The sequence below is a fragment of the Cyanistes caeruleus genome, chromosome 2 (genome assembly GCF_971803275.1).
Source record: "Cyanistes caeruleus chromosome 2, bCyaCae1.hap1.1, whole genome shotgun sequence".
Lineage (NCBI taxonomy): Eukaryota > Metazoa > Chordata > Aves > Passeriformes > Paridae > Cyanistes > Cyanistes caeruleus.
The window spans coordinates 120948806-120969664 of NC_141702.1; the positions used below are offsets into that span (position 1 = coordinate 120948806).

The 20859-nt window shown below is 48.1% G+C and overlaps 1 protein-coding gene across 8 annotated transcripts in view; it reads left to right on the plus strand.

The window, feature by feature from the left end:
- Window positions 1-20859, plus strand: part of SLC24A3 (solute carrier family 24 member 3) — a 110444-nt gene that overhangs the window by 61797 nt on the left and 27788 nt on the right. For all 8 annotated transcript variants that reach the window (XM_086879422.1, XM_086879423.1, XM_086879429.1 and 5 more), the window contains 4 exons: window positions 39-113; window positions 4094-4178; window positions 5975-6078; window positions 16466-16540. In XM_086879422.1, coding sequence (XP_086735548.1) covers window positions 39-113; window positions 4094-4178; window positions 5975-6078; window positions 16466-16540 — 339 coding nt within the window. The remainder of the gene's footprint in view (window positions 1-38; window positions 114-4093; window positions 4179-5974; window positions 6079-16465; window positions 16541-20859) is intronic.

Below are 20859 nucleotides of genomic sequence, written 5' to 3' on the forward strand. Positions count from 1 at the left end.
GTGTCTCCAGACTCAGCCTTTTCTCTCCTCCGTTGCAGGCTGTGTACATGTTCTACGCGTTGGCAATCGTCTGCGATGACTTCTTTGTCCCTTCGCTGGAAAAGATCTGCGAAGTAAGTGTTAGATGTTCCTTTCTCGTGTGCTGCTTTCCCAGCAGTTCTGGGGAGCCTTGGCGTGTGGTGACGACATCGTCATTGACTGTTGTCCTGCAGTGTTGCCCTTGCTGCTTGTCTTGTCACTCAGCATGACCTGTGCATGTTGACTCAGCGCCGTGTTCTTCCTTGTAGGACAGGCTCTCCAGGTGCTCCAGGCATTCACACTGTGGGGGTTGCTGTGTTGCCTCTCGTTTGCATGTCTTTGCAGATGTCTCTGCAGAAACACCAGGCCCTAGCCTTAGCTGATACAAATTAAAGCTTCTGGTGATTTACCCCAGTAGAAATCGTGGGTCTTGTACCCTGCCCTCAAAGTCATGACTGTCATATACCTTGTGTTGTGTGGGTGTAAGCTGTAAAGCAGCAGGGACAGCTAGGTCAGCTGTAAAGAAGCTTGTGAATGCTTCCAGCGATTGCAGGGGACTCTGTTTCTCTTTGGTAAGGTCAGGATGCCTGCATTTTAAAAGACAAGGGGTACATTTCAGCCTAAATCAGCTCAGCCAGCCACAGGGCAAACACAGACCGTGTGCCCAGAGTTACTGCAAGCTGTATCTGCTGTCAGATCAGGCAGTGAAATCTCTGTGTGTGGAGAATACGGTTGGTCTTGGCCGTGAGAGGTCTTTGTCATTTGTAGAAGACGCCTGCCCACGTGCCTGGGAACAAGCGTCATCCGTCAGGGCGTGGGCTGTGCTGGCCCTGGGAGAGGTGGGGCAGTTGACAGGACAAGTCATTTGTGCTGACAGCACCCATGGAGGCCATCTCTAAACTAACCTGATAGTTGGAAGTTCAGCAACCTTCTGTGTGGGCCTTTTTTGCACTATCAAGGAAAAAAGCCCCCAAGAAATTCTACTTTTTGGTGCTTAAGTATAGAGGTAACTGAAAGGTAACAACACAACACAGGAGCTTCTGTCCTGCACCCTCTGGGGCTGAATCTGGGGAACCCCATTGCAAGGTTCAGGAGAGGGAACATGGTTGTGGACATGGGGATAGGAGATGCTGGGGAATGTAGACATGCTGAGTTCTTTGACGTCCCCTCTCCCAGGCAAGTGAACCTCACTGAGAAATGTGGCTCTAGAAGCTGGCTCCGGTGTCTGTGGATGAACAAAACCTAAGCTGAACAGGACAGCGTCCAGGACAGGCTATTATTTTGGGGTGCTGTCAATATGCCCAAGGGCAAGCTAGCCATCCAGAGGGTCACAGGGACACAGGAGATGGAGGGAGGTTGTTATTTCTCTTGGCTGAGCACTCCTTAAATACCACCCATGAGCGTGTTTTGATTGAGCCTCGCTCATGGCCAAGAGGCCTTCCCTGGTCTGTGGAGCACTGGCTCCTGTTGCAGTTCTGCCAGGGGCTTTGAGTGGCCCTGGACAAGCTCCATTGCTTCCCTGCACCTCTGTTTCCTGCGCTGCTTAGTAGAAAAGTTGATCCTTGACTGTGCTTACAAATGACAGTAGGAAACGCTGTGCATGATGCTACCAGTGTCTAACTTCATTGGTGGTAAACTTCACTGTCACAAGCTCTTTTATGGTCATTAACTCTCTGCACGTGCAGGATCTGTGTGTCTGCACCTGCCCCAGAAGCTGGTCCAACAAATGCCAGCCTGACAGGGCCATTCGATCTTCTGACGAATTCTCAGATGTGCTTGGGTTTGTACAGACGTCTGATGTCTAAAAACAAACACCCTCCCTGCGTGATTTACTGCAGTATTTGCAAGCCCCTGGGCCCTGGAAGGCAGTTTTCACTTGCTTAGGTCTCTGCTTTTTTGGTTATTTGTTGTCTTCTTAATGGTACACAACAATTCCTGATGTGCCTTAGTGGTTCTGAACCATTCTGTTATCCAGCACTACCAATAAGATGACAATAACAATTTTTATCCAACTGTGTGTGAAAGAGAAAGCTCAGCAATTGACCACCAGATCTGGAGTACTTGTATTGAAAAGTTACTGTCCAGGAGAAAGGTGCTGTGCCATTAGGGATTATCAAAATGGGTCACATAAATGGATCAGACTTTAACTGTCCTATTGCTCCTGCTTGATTATCTCCCAGAAAGGTCTTTTCTCAGATGTTGTTTGGAGACATTCAAATATTCTTATGCATTTTACACACCAAGAATTCAGGCCTCCTGCCTGAAGGCTTTTTTGGCCTTGAAGATCTATCAGTAATTGTTCTACATCTTCTCACAGTTTAGGTGCTCTAAATCTAAACTAGATGGTTTAGCTCCATCTAGTTTGGGAAGCAGTTGTTGAGTTGAACCAGCAAGCCATTTGTATTCCCAAATGTGTGTTGACATGAGAATTTGCTCCAGAACACTCGCTATGGTAGACATTCGCTTTCTGTGTTAGCTCAGATGTACTTACAACAAAACCCTGATTTTATTTTGTTTCTACTTGCACTTGCCTGGCTGCTCCATTCTTGGTGTTACAGAGCATTTACACTATGTCAGTGGCACACATTTGTCTGCAAATAGATTTTTGCCTCCTACACAGGGTGCTGTTTTCTGCTCTGTTGTATTAGCATAACCATCATGTGCGTTTTGGTGAGTCCTCGAGGGCTTGTACTGTAGCTTTGAATTAAACCTGCCCCCCAGGAAGTCAGCACAGCTGGTTTCCTTGGCTGGTGGCTTTGCTTTCAAGAGGCACCCTGAGTTCCAGCAGCTGCTGCAGGATAGCTGTCTCCATAGTTTCATGAAGCATCCTGCAGAAGAACCTGGCCTTTGGGGATCTGCTTCTGGTCCTGGGAACTTCTTTCATGATAGTTTTAATCCTGTTTAAAATGGTTTTCCATAAAGCTGTATTTTATTGGGTTCCACAAGCATTATAGCACTCCAGCAATGCTGTGGTCTTCTGCTTTGAAGGTGTTCCTGGCGAGGGCACATTTTCACTTGTCCCCATAACTTACCTATGAAAGGCTGTTACACATGTGTGGGCAGTGGATGGAGTTACCCTCCCTTAGGGGCCAGGAGTGGATTCCACTCTGGAATCTTCAGAAAAGCCTGCTGTGAGGATTTCTGCCCTCTTGTCTCTGTGCAAAGGTACTTCGGCGAGGATGGAGCAGCAGAGGAGCCCTGAAGTGCTGCAGGGGAACAGGGACAGAGGGAGGTTTCCCGTGTCCTGCCAGGGTGGTGGGGCTGCCTCAAAAGCCAGCTCTGCCTGGGACACTTTCCACCACCCTGGGCTGCCTTCTGCGTGTTCCTGGCTGCCTTTCCTGTGTTCCCACAGTGGCAGCTGCTGCCTTGGTGTAGTAACAGCTCAGGGTGGTGGCCGTATGGCAGGAGCTGGCTGTTGCTCCTGTTTAGCAGGAGAAGGTGCTTTGTGGCATCTGCTGAGCAGCAACTGGTGCAGATGGAGCAGTGGGAGTGCAGACAACACAGAGTGTAATTAACCAAGGAAATCTTTGGAAGCAGCATATGCTGATGAAGTTTCTTTGGAACAGTGGGTCCTTTTCCTTCCAGAAGCCTCCGTGTTTTAGAGAGTCCTTGGGTACTGCTGTGGAACAGGTACAGGAGGTAAGTGATGTAGTCCAGGAGAAAGGGGGTAAGGAGAGGGTAAACCAAGGCATAAGTTGTACCTGGGAAGGTGGCTGGGGGTGAACCCAGCCTGAGCCCTAGCCCTGCCCTTTACAGGCCAAAGTGGGAGAGGTAAGGCATCTGTGTGTTGCTGGGGTCGAGGAGCTGACAGACCTGTGAGTGGTGAAGCTGCCTTCCTGTTGGCTGGATTGCTGACCTTTCCCTCCTCTCTAAAAGTGTCAGTGGCATAACCTGACCTCTCTGCCAGGCCATGTTGACTTCAGTAGCCAGTGCCTGTGGTGACTTTTCCCCAGTACTTAATCCTTATTTACACAAACCCTTACAGGTACCTGCTCTCGGCCAGCAGGTTAACGCAAGGACTGGAATTCCTTCAGCTGCTTGGTGTGGTAATCAGTGACTCTGTGTTTCTCTGCAGCGCTTGCATCTCAGTGAAGATGTGGCTGGGGCAACTTTCATGGCAGCAGGAAGCTCTGCTCCTGAGCTGTTCACATCTGTCATAGGTAAGGAGCCTGCTGCTGCTTCCCAAAACCTGCACGTTTTCAGAGCTGAAACGGGATTCCTGCTTGCCTGCAAACTGTGTTATAATCCCTCCTGGGCACACGTGGCACTGACTATGGGGAGTCCTCACCAAGTGAAGTGACTCTGGGAGTGCCATTATGTCGCAGCAGGGCCTGGATGTGACCCTGCCAAGTCAGGACTAGTGGGCACTTCACCACAGCTGCACATCAGCCAGGCTGCACCTACAGCCTTATCCTCTCCTGGCCACTTTGCTGCCCCATCTGTCACACCGGCTCCGGGCACAGTGGGAAAGGATTTTCCCCAGCCTCTCTGGTTGATACCCTGACACACTGTTCATGTCCTCAGCAGCAGGTTCTCTGCCATCACCTCCCCTCTGGTTAGTCTTCCAACACCATTTTTCACTGGAGAAGCCAGTCTGGGGAGGAGAGGATTTGAAATGCTTTCTCACAGCAACAGATTGGTCAGAGCATCACACTTCCAAAGCATCTCTCCACTTAAGGGAAGTGTGATGAAGGGATTCAGTGTGCAAAACCCAGGATACTCTGGAGGTGCCCCCACAGCTGTGAGGGAGGGGCCCTGCAGGCACTGTTACAGAGTGATGCTCTGCCTAAGCACGAGGGTGAGGTGTTCCTGCAGTCTGACTCACCCACACCTCCGTTGGCAGGGGATCATTAGGGCAGCAGCTGGGAGGGCGCGGAGGGCTCTTCGTCACTGAGCAGAATTAGTTCTCAGCTGAGATACTTTCTCTAGGAGACACCTGTCTTTCAGTCACAGCTGCCAGATGCAGAGCATGAGTTAATTCACACAAAGCTGTGTGCTCTGCAGAGAGATCTGATTACACAAGCGAAGCCTTATCATTTGGGAACTTAAATTGGACCGAGTTGGGATTGTCCTTTGGTTAAGGGTAGTGCAGTACTAGGGTGAAAATAAAGCCAGATTCCTTCTGGCGACTTCAAGAAGCCGTGATGGTCATCAGATTGTTTTCCTGCTGTGGCATAACCCACCAGGTGCCGTGTGTCACTTGGCAGGTGAGTCCTTCTGTGTTTCTGAGAAAAGGATTAAGTGGGAAAAAATATGTAAACTGCACTGGCCAGATAAATAGTGTTGGGACCTTAAAAGCGAGTGGTGAATTTAAACAGTCTGACAGCCAGCAGGAGATGGGGTGTTATTTTTAGGCTGGCTTCCTAAGGAAAGGATTTTGTGCAGCACCATGATGCATGTGTCTGTCAGTTCATCTCCCTCACCATTAACCTCATTGGCCAATTTTAACCAAATTTGACAGAAGAGCTCTGAAAAAAGCTTGTAACACAGCCCCGTAACTCATCCTGAGAGGCATCACTTGGCTTGTGAGTAGCTGTGGCCAGACAGCTCTGAATCATCTCCAGCTTCTACTGAAGCTTCATCCCTACTGAAACCGTTTGGGATGGGGATATGGGAAGAAGGAATATCTTATGGGAGAGTTTCCTGCAGATTTATGTCCTACCAGCTGCTACCACAATCTTGCAGTGTTTTATGGTGTGTGTTGCCATAATGTTGGGTCACAAGACCAGGAAGTTAGTCACTTGGATGTGTCTGAGGTGCTTGGTTTCCGTCACACAATCCATCCAGGTCCCCTCAGAAAGCAATTCTCTGCAGTGTGCGCTATTAGATATGAGGAAAATGTGGCAGAACTAGTACCTACCTTTAGATTCATTAATGGGGTCTGAGGTCAGCAATTTTATGTGAAAAAAGTCAGTTCTTCCCCATTTACACAGCTTCTCTTGAACTTGTTTTTCAGGTGTTTTTATCACAAAAGGAGACGTAGGCGTTGGAACCATTGTAGGCTCAGCTGTATTCAACATCCTCTGTATTATTGGTGTGTGTGGGCTTTTTGCAGGACAGGTAAGAGCATTTAATGATTCCTTACAGTTCTTGCTTCACCCTGCGCCTTGGCTGTACTGCAAAATCAGATGCCAGGTTCATAACCCTGTCACGAATTTCTCTGGCTTTGTTGTTTCTAATAGAGCCCTGTGCTTTTCCTCCCGCATTTTTGAAATGAGAAACAGAGCAGCAGATGTCAGCTCAGGCATTTTGAGCTGCCCAAGGTGTGTGGGTGGGCAGAGGAATAAACATTGGTTGTTTGCTCCTAGTGTAGTTTGTGACTGTTCTCCAGCGTGTCAAACTGCTCTTGACAACACAAGCTATTCATCTGAAATTAAAGTAATTAAGTTGTGAGATCTGAGCTGCTGTCTGAATTGCAGACATGATTGACTGTATAATTAAATACCTGAATCTGCATTTACCTTGGCACTTGCCAACGTGCCAGGTATTTTTACAATCTTGTAAATGTTCTTTGACGTGTTACTATGCAGACTTATTTGTAAAGAGGAGAAACGGGGTCACGTTACCAGCACAGGGCAATGGAAGAAGAACTGAGAAGAGACCTTGGCGAGCCTGGGAAAACATGCAGAGAAATGGGTTTTTCTGTGTGATCCAGTTCTGTTTTCATTAGCAGTGAACTTCTACAGGCTGAAGGGGAACATTTTCAGTGTGAGGAGGCCTCAGGATAAGGTCACAGCAGTACTTTTTATCCACCCACGTGTCCTGATTTGCATGGAACATGCAGCTGGCAGCTACAGATGCTCAATGTGTCAGTGGTTCTGCTGTAACTCGTACTGTGAAAACCCAGTTAACTGAGGTAAATTTTTAATGACCAAAGCCTTCCTAGGGCATGAAGCTCTGTTCCCCAGAGGTGGTCTCCTGTCATCAATAGGACTTCCTTCTCAGTCTGCTTCTTTTCATGCAAATGAAAGTGATTAACTGTCTAGCAGTTAATGATGGCAGAAGAGCCAATTCTGATTTTCACGCTGCACAGTATTGACTGCATGCCTCAAACCTGCTAAAAAATGGCTACAAACCACAGCTTTCAGTGGAAAAGGCCTGATAGAGTTTGGGGCTTGACAGAAAATGTCTGTCTTCTTGAGAGGCCTTTTACAGGTGGGAGGTCATTGTTTTAAAGGATAAATCACAGCCAGAATGTTCTTGTAAACGTCTTCAGCCTTCCAGATGTGGTAGCTTTCAGAAGTTCAAATCATCCTAAGTATGGTCTGTGAGCCTCTTTCAAGCCAGGAGTTGAGATTTTGACTGCTTCGCCACATCTTTGTTTTCTTTGAGACTCTGCTGGTGATCTGTGTGTGGTTTTGTCAAGTCACATAACCTCTCTTTGCTGCAGTCTAACCCTTGGAGGGTGGGTAAGCACTGGAATGATAGACATCACCATGTGGAACTGTGATTTTAGTTAGCAAATAAGAAACTTCAGTGTCAATAATTCCAATGTTTTTGATAAAACTCTTATGCTTTTCATTGTTTCCCACTCCCAGCCTTTCACCAAAACGTCATTCCATTTTAGTGGTGTGATTCATCATTTGTTTTGTGTTAGCATGAATAGGAATTTGGTTTTATTGTTAACAGTGTCTCTACAGAGGCACTAACATAGGCGGTAAATTTGGTTGTTGGTGAGATTTCTGTTCTGCTGGGGACCTGCATCTCAGTAGCAAGTTGCCAGGTAAGCCTGGGGGTTGGTTGTGCTTGCTGTGCTCCAGGGTTTTTTCTTTGGGCTCAGACCTGTGGCTGGAGCAGCTGGAGCCCTCAGATTTTCAGATGTATTGCCTGTGGGCTGGGAATCCCAGAGATCAGACCTGCAGGGGCCTTCTGCTGTGTTTCCAGCTGCACTCTTTTAGAAAGCTGTCTTTTGGTTTGGTCTTTATTACTTTTGTGACTGGTAGACAGTTGAATTTTAAATACTGCCCAACTCTCTCCAGGATATGTTTTATTTTTAAATTAGGGTGTAGTTTGTATGTGCTGTGTTGGATGTATTGTTTTTTGGCCTAAGAAAAGACTGGGTTTGGTTATGTACACCGTGTTTAGAAAAAGAAACAAATGCACAGCCCCAAAAACCTGGCATGCATTAGCTTGAGCACCAGCCCATATTGTTTATTCTTCCAAGCCTTTACTGGCTCTATGTGCACACTTTACAGGATAAATCTGAATAAGCATCCCACTGCTGGAACAGAAGGGAAGCGTGCCCACGCCTCTGTGTGACACTGCACACCTAAAAAAATGGCATTGCAAGAGCATTGTGAGGGTTGAAAGTCAAACACTGAAAAGTTAGAAAATAGCAGTGTGAGGGTTCCCTATGCACCCTTAATTTGCCTCCCCAGTGTGTGTGCATTATTATCCAGGCTTTAATTATGGGGTCCCTTGCCGTGTTCTCCACGGGCTCCCTGCCTCCCTCTGCACACAGAATGGACTTTGCTCACTTAATGAGCAGCTATTCAGGATTTTGTTTTCTCTTATTGTTCACTCTGTGCCCTTCTGCCTTATTTACCAGGCTCTATTCAAGCCCTGTTCCAGAGGCAGAATTATTAATTTCCTCTTGAACTTCTGCCGATCTCGTCACTATTGTATCTGAGCAGTTGATGAGCAGTTAATTAATTTTCCCCAAACCTCTGTGAGATGAAGGGATGTTTTAAAGACGGGGAAACAAAGCATAGGGAGATTAAATAAAAAATAATAACTTGTCGTTTTAGGAGCCAATTAGAGCTGGCACAAGCCTGCTCTTTTGCCTGGCGCATAGCATTCTGTGGCATGCTTGTGGGTCCTGGCTTCAGATGCTGCTTCTGCTGCTCCACAGGGCTTTCCTTCCTGGATTGGCCTTGGTTTGAGTGGCCATGTCAGTCTCCACACATCCCAGCTCTCCTTGGGAGCATTCAGCCATATGAGCCCCCCTTCTTCTTCTCACTCCTGCTTCCTTCCACAGGGCACCGCACAGAATGCCTCTGTCCTGAGCCCTGCCCTCACTCCTAGGGCTGTTCTTGTCTGGAGCTAAGCAAGTGACTCAACTACATCTCCATCCTTTTTAGTGGTTGCCCTTGCCAGTGTGATGGTGTTCCTTCTCATCACTCCCACTCCAGCTCTTGAGGCCTGGGAGAAAAGCTTTCAGCAGATTCCTCCCTTGGGTCATGAATCTACCCATAGCTGTCTTTTGAGCATTCAGCTTTCTTCCAGTGGTTCTGATCCCTTCTCCTCTCCCCACTCCTCTGCTCTCTCTCTCTTTGGCCTGACTTCTCCTGGCTAATGTTACCCAGGCAAGGGAGGCACCTCTTAAGGTACAGGAGTCTGCTCTGCAGCCAGGGAAATAATATTTTTCCCTGTTTTTATCTTCTCCAGAGATTCTGGACTGGAGGGATTAAAAAAGTGACAGTGGATGCAGGTTGCACGTGTGTTTGATGGCCAGATGAGAACCATACCCTAAAGGCTGGATTTTCTAAACTAGCATCCACACTGAAAATCAGAGCTTTCAAATATACCTTGAACTGAGACTCTGCAGAAGCAGAACAACTTCACATCTGGCATGTGTTGAGGTGTTTGACCAAGGCATATTTGGAGAGAGAGTTTAGGTTTTCCCTGTGGACGGTGAATGCTGCCCATGTGCCTGTAGCAGTGAGCCTTAGAAGCTTGTCCTGCTTTCTTCTTGCAGCCTGTTGAAATACTCTGCATAGCACTCACACTCAGAGGAGGATTACTCTTATTTCATCCAGGCGGTACATGCAACTTGTAAGCTGTAGATGGTTTCAGTATATGGAAATATGTTAGGAGCTGTCCTCATTCCCCACCTGTGCAGTGCAGGTTGGATGTGTCTGCAGCTGTTTCCTCCTGTGTCCCTGCACCTGGGCCACCAGCACGTTTCCCTGCAGGTAGGCAGCTGCTAAGGCATGTAACCCAAATGTTGTTTTTTAGCTGCTGTGTCGGCTTTGCTTCCTTCTGGCAAAGGGGGAATGAGGAGGTAAGGGAACAGCGAGGGAGAATGAAATGGCAACAGATGCAGCCCTTCAGACATTAGTCCAGCAACATTCATGGGGACACATGCCTGATAGCAGTGAGGAGGCTGCTGTCTGCATTGTGATGGATTATATTGGGCTTTTTCCGTGCTTGCAAGCCAGCTGTGCGTGGGGAGCTTGACCTTAGCTTGGGGTCCCCTCCAGGCCTCAGTCACTCTGTCCTGTCTTCTCTCATGCTCGTGTTTGTGCTTCTCGGGCTCTCCCCTCCTTCCCCTGCCCTCTCACCGTCCTTGGCGGCGAGGACGCGGCATTCTCGGAAGCAGTCCTTGCTTAATTCAGCTCTCATTCAAGCCAGCACAAGCAGAGTTTGTTCGGTTTTGGACCTTCCCCCATCCAGCTTCATCTTGTTTGTGCAGCTCTGCTGCTCTTGCCTCGCCATCCTGTCCCCCTCTGTCTTCTCCCAGCACTGACCCTCAGTGTTTTGCAGCATTGCAGAGGAGGGTGAGAAGTGCTTATGTGAGAGCAGTATTAACCACGAGTCGCAAATCACTCTGGCATTACCATGTAATTTTGAGTGTGCATGGCTTGATTTTTTTAATTAGTATTTAACTGCTCTGTTTTTCAGTTGAGTCCAAGTTTCTCTATTTTACCTTTCCCCAGAAATAGACAGGCTGCTCTGGGTGGAGCAGGGGACCAGGAATGCTGGGTTGTACCACAGATGTTCTTCCAGTTACTGGTTCTGTCAAGGGGTCTGGTGGGTGACAAGGCTGTTCCTCAACATACTGGAGCAGAAAATAACTACCCTGACTGTCTGACCTGCCTCCTTCTTTTCCAGTGGGATTATTTTACCTCAGGAAGTAAACTAAATTCAGCAGGCTCTCCTCTGTCCAGGTCACGGAACCCTTGTGCCAGCTGAGGAGCCTGCAGGAATTATCAGCTGCCATGGGTTATGTCACTGGAAAATACTCCTGAGAAATAGTGTTAAGCATATTGACAAGGTCACTAAACAAGGTTTAATAACCTGGTAGAATGTTTTTTAATGAAGCAACTGGGACTTTGTAATCTGTTTTACCCCACTTCTGCCATTCAGCCAGCTTGCATGCCTCTTAATCTTTTAAGCTTTAATTTCACTCACAACTCAGACTGCAGCCATTACTGACTTTCGGCTTTATGATTACATTCATGAGCTTTTTTTTATTTTCTTGTCCTTGACTGCAGAGGAGTTTTAAAGGAGAGAGTTGAAATGCTGTTGCTTTTTCTTCATTGATGTGTGACTATCAGTAGAAAACATGTAAAACTCTAGGGAAGTAGTTTGAGGACTTAATGTCAGCTGTTGGGGCTGTTCACTGCTCTCATAGCCCAGGGCACATTGGAGTTTGGTGCTGGCAGCATTTTGCAGTGAGTATGAGCCTGGTCTTTCACTGACAGGGGCTGTGTTGCAGGCGTGGGACAGACTAGTAAGTCGGACTGAAGTAGTGCCAGGAGCTAGGGCCGCGGTCCTTGGGTACCTAGAGCTGCTGGCATGGCTGTGGTGTGTGAAAAGCCAGGCACAGGGAAAGCAGAGGGGAATGCTGGCAGGATGCTGTGGAACATCGGGCGGTCTGTAAGGTGCCGAGGCTCCAGCTGGGACAGAGAGGTGTGGGTGGCGTTTCAGGATAGAGAGGTGCCATTAATTCAGAGATGCTGCCCAAGGCAATCAGAAGAGTTGCAAATGGAATCCTTTCAGCATCAAACTAAACAAAACTAAACTACTTCCTAATTGCCACAAAACACCATCACTGTTTTAGGTTAAGTTTTCTCTGTCAAAGTTGACATACAGATCAATACTGTGGATGTACCATTTGTAGTGTTTTTTTCTCAAATCATTTATAGTGTAAAAGCAAGGGAGATCATAAAATCTATTTTTTTACTTCTGGCAAGGACTGGCCAGTCTGAAGAGACTCGGAGATGTTTACTCTGTGCACACCTTCCTGTCCACAGCTATCCTTGGAATTCTGCTGTGGATCTTGTGGTCCAGCAGAGGCCTTGGGGTCCTGCTGCCTCAGCACTGTGGGAATCTGAGCTAAAGAGACATGCTGGTCCAAATAACTCAGGGATGATTATGACTACCAGTTGAGCAGAGGAATATTTCTGGCTTTGTCCTGAGGTTTGGAGAGTGTCCACTGTTTCCATTCTGAGAATGTCACATAGACAGATTGCTGCAGCAGTGATGAAAATATCAAGAGAGGCTTAAAAAAGCAAATATTCTTGGGGAAGTAATGAGAATAGACGGAGTTGGTGCACAGTGTACGGACTGGGAGCCAGAGTGACAGCTGAGCTCTGCAGTGAACGGCAAACCAGAGGTGAAATTAAGGGGCTGGTAATTGGAAGGAGGCTTTCCTCACAGCGAGTCCCTTAGCTCATGGCTGCTTTAACTCTCTGAGAGAGATGGATATTTTAAGGCCTGGATTTTAATTTGGCCTGACTTGTGCTCATATTTGGTGCTTTGCTGAAGCTGGGAGTTGTGGTTAGTATTGGTCAGAGTCTCAAGCAAGCCCAAATGCTGCATCGTGGTACCCTGGGATCTTTGGCCAAAATTATGGTCTGGAGACTGAGCTGGATACTCATAGTTTCCTGGGCTATTTGGACATGACCATGGAGTATAGAGGGAGTGTCACTTAGTCCAGGACATCCTGCTTCGCTGTCAGTTGCAGCACAGGGGCCTCTGGCTGATGCTGGCTGCCTGCTGGCTTTCCTGGGGCTCTGCACAGGAAAGCAGTGGCTTTCCATGCGGGAATCTGTCTAAAAGGTCCGCTGTGGCAGAGTGGTTCAGTGTGCCAGGAGGGGGTGTGGGATCAGGACTCCGGAGATGGCACCTCTGACAGCCACAGGTGGATCTACAGCCTAGTTTAATGTAAAGATGAATACAAGTAAGGAACTGACACACTCTCCCATTAATCTCTGATACTTCACTGGTACTGTGACCAGTGAGAATGTGCAGGCAGGTGGCCATGTCTTTGAAATTACCTGAGCTGAGCTAAGTAATCAGCTGCAAAGTTTAAAGGTGGAGCTTGTGTCCTGATACTTGAGGTAGAGTCCTTTTTATTTTTGTAGAATTCTGAATGCATAAGACATGGATTAACTGCAAACTATGGCCAGCCTGATTCCCTGAAAATCTGTCCCAGACCTCCACCTGCGTTCACTTCTTCCTGTAACAGTGGCCAGCAGTTGGTTGTTTCTCCTGCTTTGGCACGAGATCCTGGTGTGTTATCGCGGGGCTGATTGGAAATTGTGTTGAGGGTTTCCAGAACAATGGTGTCAGGAGCACAGCCCCCTCTGGAGGGGACCCCAGCAGGCTTCAGAAGGCCCCATCTCAGCTCCGAGGGCAGCTCCTGCAAACCAGGATCACCGTGTGAGGAGGTTCCAGCACACGTCTGGCTGCAGCTGACCCAGAGGACTGACGCAGCGTGCTGCCGGCCAGCTGTCGTGGGCCAGGGGCTTGCAAGGGATCACAGTGAGCAGCAGCTTTGTCAGGCAGCACAGAACAGCACTCTAAAGCCAGATTCCTGCATCTGCTAGCATGTTGTAAGAGCTTCCCTAATCACTTCTGTGCAGTCCACATCAAAGAGGGGAAGCATGAGGTCTGACCCAGATTCTCTGCTTCTGGATGCCTTTTGACAGTGGTGGATTTACTGCTGCTACATCTCTGTTGACCTCCATAGACTCTTAAGGCTAATCACTTGCAGGGATTGTCTTTAATCTTTTGACACCCTCGTCCAAGCATTCCTGCCTCTCCACAACAGCAAATTAGGTTATTAGCTCTTAATACCTAATAATCTAGACCTTCTGTGCCAGAGGGTAACCGAGAAACAAGATTAGGGAGATTGCTTCCAAAGCCTAGCATTTCCCAGCAGTGTTAGTAGCTGATCAACACTTGAGAATGTCAAGCAAAGAACCAGCCATGAGATGAGGAAAACCCCCAAAATAATTCAGAGTGAGGAAGACCCCTGAAGAACATGGATGTGATTACATGCTTCTCCTGGAAGTTTAGGGTTTTGTTTTTTTGGTTTTTTTTTTTAGAGTTTCAGGTGCTCACTTCAAAAGGAGGAAACATCACTGGATTGACAATCAGTGGTTCTACAGCTGCCTCCTTATGCTCAGCTCCTGCAGGACCAGCTCACTGCTGGGTTACAGTATGGATAGTATAAAAAACTCAAATTTGATTATGTTTTTACCCAAGCTGTTTGCTTCTCTGATTTCTTTTCTGCCTTGCTGATCTGCAGTTTAAGTGTTTTCCAGCATGTTAGGTTTATGGGGAATCCTGGGTGGCTGCAAGGCACAACTTAGGCCTTTCAGGAGCTCGGTAGTTCTGCCTCAGGACGTGGTTCTGACCAGCAGGCTGAGCGCTGCCATTGCCCTCAGTGCTCATGAGCTCCTTTCACCCTCGGCACATGGTTGCCTTACGCGCGTGGCTTCCCTGTATCACGTGAACCAAATGCTTCAGAAGCTTCAGCTAGGTGACTTGGGCCCTAAAGACATCTGAGATTTAACTGCCCCAGTTATTGCACCAGGGAGACCCACTCGCATGTCTGTGAAATTTGGGCAGCCTGTACAGGTGCCAGGCATGAGCACGTTCCCTTCAGTCCAATCAGGAATCGGCAGAAGAGTCCTTGTGATTGCCACAGGATCTTGATCTATCAGTTCTGGGCAATAGGCCCCTACTAGAAAGCCCCATTTGAGCATCTGGATCTTACTGTGCTCATTCAGGCATCTGAGAAAAATTTCTTGGGAAAATATTATCCTGCACCTTCAGGATCATTGTAGAATATTAAAGAACAGGAGGAATACTGCCTTGACTCCTCGTAGCCGGGGGACCTTGCTTTCACAGCTGTGCTGTGCTGTGTGGTGAGACCCCTCAGGCTAGGGACAGAGGTTATGAGACAGAGCCTCTTCCTGTAGGGGCTGTCCCTTGCTTCACACGTGGCTTCTGTGTGCAGAGCCAAAGTTTACAGCAGTAAAATCCCCACCAGTATCCACACTGAGGCAAGTGCAGAGGACCTTCAGCAGCATCCTGAAAACTGAGTGGAATAACATCAAATTGTTCTATAAACTCTATTGCAAAATTTCTTGCAAACTCTTTGGAGCAAAATGTGCTCAATCAGAATGAAGGGGCACACTGATGTAAAATGTGAGATTTAATTGAGGATCCCTGAATAGAATTATGAACCCAACTCCATGTTCCTACATTTGGAAATTTCCATCAGAAAGCATCTTCATTCATCTGTGTGTGCCTTGAAATATATTGTCAGCTGGTAGAAATCTGGTTTGACCAAGGGCTTTAAAAGCCTGCTTTTTTGCTTCAGGTAGGAGTTTCTAACATGTAAATGGTTGCATAAAGAGACTTTACACTGGGCATAAATTATATCAATTTTAGAAAGCCATGCTACTAAGAGACTGTAGAGATTTTTTTAGGTATAATGGTCAGTATCTTTTTACAGCATTTGTTTCATAAGCAGTTTTAGAAAATTCCAGTATTATGAGGTAATATGAAGAGAAATTTGGGCAACTCTTCTTGCTAACACTGAAATAGAGCTGAAAACTAAGTTACTGTTCATGTGACTGAATTCATACACAAGCAAGACTGGAGGGTATGGTCAGAAAATGCATGGGTGTGTTCAGATCCAATCAGTGTAAATTAATCATCTTCTTCCTTCAGCTTTACACCTTTGAAGGATGTGACCCAGAGTATTTGAAATGCACTCCAGGAATGGGAAATAGAGATTTGAAGAGAAGCTTCAAGAGAGGGGACTTCCTAGAGCTGCAAAAAGTAGAATCATATTGAAGATGTTACCTCCATGACTGCTTTTAATTTATCCTTTTGAATACTATTAATGAACTTAAAAGATAAATTCATTCACTGGTATTTTCCTGTAAGATCTGAACTGTAGGCTCGTGCAGCCTGCAGTGAGAATTCTTCATAATTTCTGTGGCTTTGGAAGGTGTTGAGTGATGTGAACTGCACAGTGATCCCTTTTTATTCTCCATTGCATATAAATTCCTGGGTTTTGTTCGTGGCACTTTGCTGGAGTGTTGACTGGAGTGTCCCAAAACCTGTGTAGATGCACACAGAGCTGTAGTAATGCTCATCAGTGCTGGTAAAGCCTGATGATTTCCCTCTCTTCCTGTAAAGCAGCACCCCTCACAGACTCCTTGGGCACGTGCAGCCCGACGTGGGGGACAGCTGAGTCCGCAGGTACTTCAGATGTGGCCATTCCTGTTTCCCTTGTAGCTGCTCCCCCAGCAGCCACAAAAAGTGTTTCCTGTCTTGGGCCTCTTTCCTTGAGTTCCCAGCACACGTGGGGATGGCTCCCACAGAGTGACGGGCAGAAGCTGGGCACACACACACTGCTGGTGTGGCAGTCGTGCTGCAGAGAGCCTGGCTGACACCCTCTTTTTGCCTGTTTCCCCAGGTTGTTGCACTGTCCTCATGGAGTCTCTTGAGAGATTCAATCTACTACACGCTGTCTGTTGTTGCACTCATCGTGGTAAGTTTTTGAAGGTTCTTCATCTGTGGGAGCCCATGTCTACTGCCACCTGTAAAGGGAACCTGCATGGCATCACAGTCTTGTAGTGGGATCCCAGCTCGAGCTGGGAGACTACTGCTTGTGGAAAACTGCTTGTGGTCTCCCTGGTTCTGCTGGGAAGTTTGGCCCGAGGGCAGGAGATGCAGGATTGTCAGGAGATGTCAGGAGACACTCCTGATAGCTGAGGTGGGGTGTGGTGGCCCAGTGCAGACTTGGGGTGCAGAGTTAAACCCACGTTCTGAGCCCCCAGGCAGCCCTGCAGTGCTCTCCTGGCAGTGGCCTTCGTGACTTGCTAAAAAACGTGTCACTAAACTATAAGGAGGCAGCACTTGTGCCCAGAGGAGAGAGATCTGAACAGCTACTACAAAACATTCAGGTTAGTTTTTCCACACATAATAGGGCATCAGTGCATGCTGAAAGCAAGTCCTCAAAGGCTACATTTTGAGCGGTTCCTTAGTGCTGCGCCTATCCCGGTTTTCATCAAGCTGAGAAAATTCTCCAGATCTCTCAGAATTGGGCAATTCGGTGAAATCAGGTTGGCACAAATGTTAGGTAAAGACACTGCTGTCAGTTTAGCATTACCTTTGCAACCAATACCAAACAATGCCAAGAAATGTAAAAATGGAGTTTCCAGGTAGCAGTTGCACTTCTTTTTTTTCCCCCCAGCCTAGTCTAGTACTCCAGACTCCCTAAGACAGGAAGAGTGATTTTGTGAGGTTAACTTCCGTATGTCAGCGAGAAGGGGACTTAAGAGTCAGAAGAGGCTCACTTGCATTTCTGCAGTCTGGGTTACTTTGGTTAGTGCATTTCAACAGTGGGTTTTGGTTTGTTTCCTCCTGCCTGTGTTTCCAGAAATACTCTGTAGCTGCAAAGGCCTCTATCTGCCTCATCCCAAACAGGGAATCTTTCTCAACCTGTTTGTACTTTTATTCTCCATACTGCAAGGCCAGACATTTTATACCTGGTGAAAAAATAACTTCTTTACATAATTGTTAGCAATGAGCTGCAAAACCAGCAACTTTTTTGTTTTGACAGCTAGAGAGCAGCCTCATACCAAAAAGTGTTGCTAAACAGCAAACAGAGCCACACATACTAATTGTAGTGAATTCCATTGCACAAGCTTAAAGACATCCAGCAAGCATTCTTAGGTCACTTCACAGGAAGCACAGATGTGGGTATCTGCCTGGCATCTGGCCTCCTGGTGCTTGGATTGGACATTTCATTTATTGTGTGGAGGCAGAAAAGTTGAAAATCTCTTCACTCAGTCATTACTTTTAAATTCTTTAAGCAAGGCAGGTTTTTTTTTCATGCCTGGCTCATCCCTGTGCTTGTCAGCTGCATCAGGATGTGGAGAACAATTCTCTACTCTTTTGTGTCCAGTGCACCCTTGAAATTCCTATCTATTTCTGTGCCATGAGAAAGTTGTGTGGCTTGCAGAGCAGACATCTCTGTTACCCCTAAGACTTCTCTCCAATACTTTGTTTCTGTATAAGCTGTTCTTTGCAATTACAGAACTGCAGGAGTCCTCTTTTGGGAGTGTACCACATAATACCAGGATAAGGTTATTTTTCCCTAAGCCATGAGTTAGCTTCTCTCCAGCTATATGCCAGCTCTTCTGCTCATCTTTTCAGTGGCAGAATTCGAGGCCCTCCAGGCAGCCAGGGTAGCAGGATAATGCAGCTCCAGGCATTAGTGGCTCAATAGCTTGAAGGCATTGCTAGAATTTTTATTCCCATGTTACAGCACTACCTGGCTCATTTGGCTTGGGAGAGGTGGAGCGCATCCCAGGTCTTTCAGTGTTACTCCATAACAACCATTGCAAATGACTTAAACACATATTAGGGAAAAGCAGAGAAAGGTGGGAGGAAGGGAAAACATTGTGTTTAAAGGTTTAGCTTCCTGCTAGCTGATGTAACAACCCTTTTGTATGCAATATTGCTCCCCAGCTGATAGCACATTCTCTGTAATATAATAATAATAATAATAATTCTGACTCTCCAGTCCCCCATGGCTTGGGTGGGAGATGAGCCACAGGCTCTGTGCAGGGCACAGCATAACCTGCCTGTGGTTCCCCCTTCACTAGATTTGTGTGCTCCTTTTAGAAGACACTTGAGTGCTTTATATATATGCAGGGATAGTTTTTCCATATGAGGGCATGGAGACTTTTCTGCAGCTGGAATACAGTCATCAATCTTGAAGAATTATATTGTTTGTAGAAGTTTGTTCTTGTGGTGTTTTAAACAGCCTGTGGTGCTGTTAAAAGTTCCACTTGGCTGATATCTTTACTAATCATATATGCACCTGAGGGGAAATAAATATATTCTTCCCAATGCTGAGTTACAGCAACTTTAAAAAGCTTGATACTGTGCTGGGTAAATCAATATGACTCTGTCTCCATTTGCACTAGAAAAAGAATTACAACGCTGTTGTAAGAAATAAAGCAATATAGACTCACCTGTATGATGCTCCACCCATTTGATGAGAGTGAGCTCTAAACCACAGAGGTTAGAAGTGGATAAGACACATTTACCATACTTAATTCATCTTGATTCAGCCCTACGATTTTATTTTTAACTTTATAATAATATTACAATGATACCTTGTCTTCTTGTAGAGTTTGGCAAAACTTATTCTCTTGAAAGGAAAAAGATGCCTCTGTATCTTAACTTGAAGGGACGTGGTCAGAGTCATTAGTGGCAAAATTGAGATTGGTGCTATTTTTAGTCATAGAAGGCAATGCACACGCTTTCACATCCCATTGCACCAAAACATTGTAACCTAAACCAGGCCTTGTCAGATTAGATCACAGTGACTGGGAACTGTAATTTACGACATTTTGTAGTCATATTTTCTTCCAGTAACCAGTGTAACTCTTGCCTCGTGCCGGCTGTCACACAGGAGTTGCTATTTACCGCTGTGTGGCCAACGGGAAGCGTTCACTGTGCTTTCAGGGCCTCGTGCCTTTGCCCTCCTGTTTCCCCGGGGCACAGCTTTGGATCTCTAATCCCCGGTGCGGGCACGCATTTCCCTGCTGGTGCTTTGGAAGGGCCGAGTGGACCATGGCCCGTCACTGAGGCCGCGAGGGCTGCGTGCAGCCCCAGCTCCAGCCTCCTGCGGAGGCACCGGGGGTCCCCTCTGCAGCCATCCCGCTGCGGTGGGAGGAGAGCCGGGGGCACGGGGAGCAGCAGGGCTGGCGGAGCACAGCAAGGGGAGGGGCTTGGTCACGGAGCACGGCTGCCGCCTGCCAGTGCAGCCCTTCAGCCACTGCCAATGCGGGCCCTTTTCCTCATCCCTCGCCATGGCGCTGCTCCTTCCCTCACGCACCTTCCCTCACGAACCTCCCCTCACGCCCCTCGCCATGGCACTGCTCCTTCCCTCACGCACCTTCCCTCACGCACCTTCCCCTCACGCACCTTCCCTCACGAACCTCCCCTCACGCCTCTCGCCATGGCGCTGCCCTTCCCTCACGCACCTTCCCTCACGAACCTCCCCTCACGCCCCTCGCCATGGCGCTGCTCCTTCCCTCACGCACCTTCCCTCACGCCCCTCGCCATGGCGCTGCTCCTTCCCTCACGAACCTCCCCTCACGCCCCTCGCCATGGCGCTGCTCCTTCCCTCACGCACCTTCCCTCACGAACCTCCCCTCACGCCCCTCGCCATGGCACTGCTCCTTCCCTCACGCACCTTCCCTCACGAACCTCCCCTCACGCCCCTCGCCATGGCGCTGCTCCTTCCCTCACGCACCTTCCCTCACGCACCTTCCCTCACGCCCCTCGCCATGGCGCTGCTCCTTCCCTCACGCACCTTCCCTCACGCACCTTCCCTCACGCACCTTCCCTCACGCACCTTCCCTCACGCCCCTCGCCATGGCGCTGCTCCTTCCCTCACGCACCTTCCCTCACGCACCTTCCCTCACGCCCCTCGCCGTGGCGCTGCTCCTTCCCTCACGCACCTTCCCTCACGCACCTTCCTCACGCCGCTCGCCGTGTCGCTGCTCCTTCCCTCAGGGAGGAGGTACCTTCCTTTCGCTAGGAGGCTGCACAGCGCTGGTGGGGAAGCCACAGTGCCCATCCATCAGCAGGTGTGCCAAAGGGGCTGTCCCAGTAGCTACAGTCAGCTGAGGTAGTGCTCACCCCGAGCTGATGGGGACAGCACGGCGGGCCCAGCGGGATGTGGCAGCAGCTGCGGAGCTTGCCCTGGATCTGCTGGCAGGTCACTCTGCGTCCGGCCGGGAGCCGGTGGGGAGGAGGCCGTGTCTGGTGAGGCAGCCAGGTCGGTCA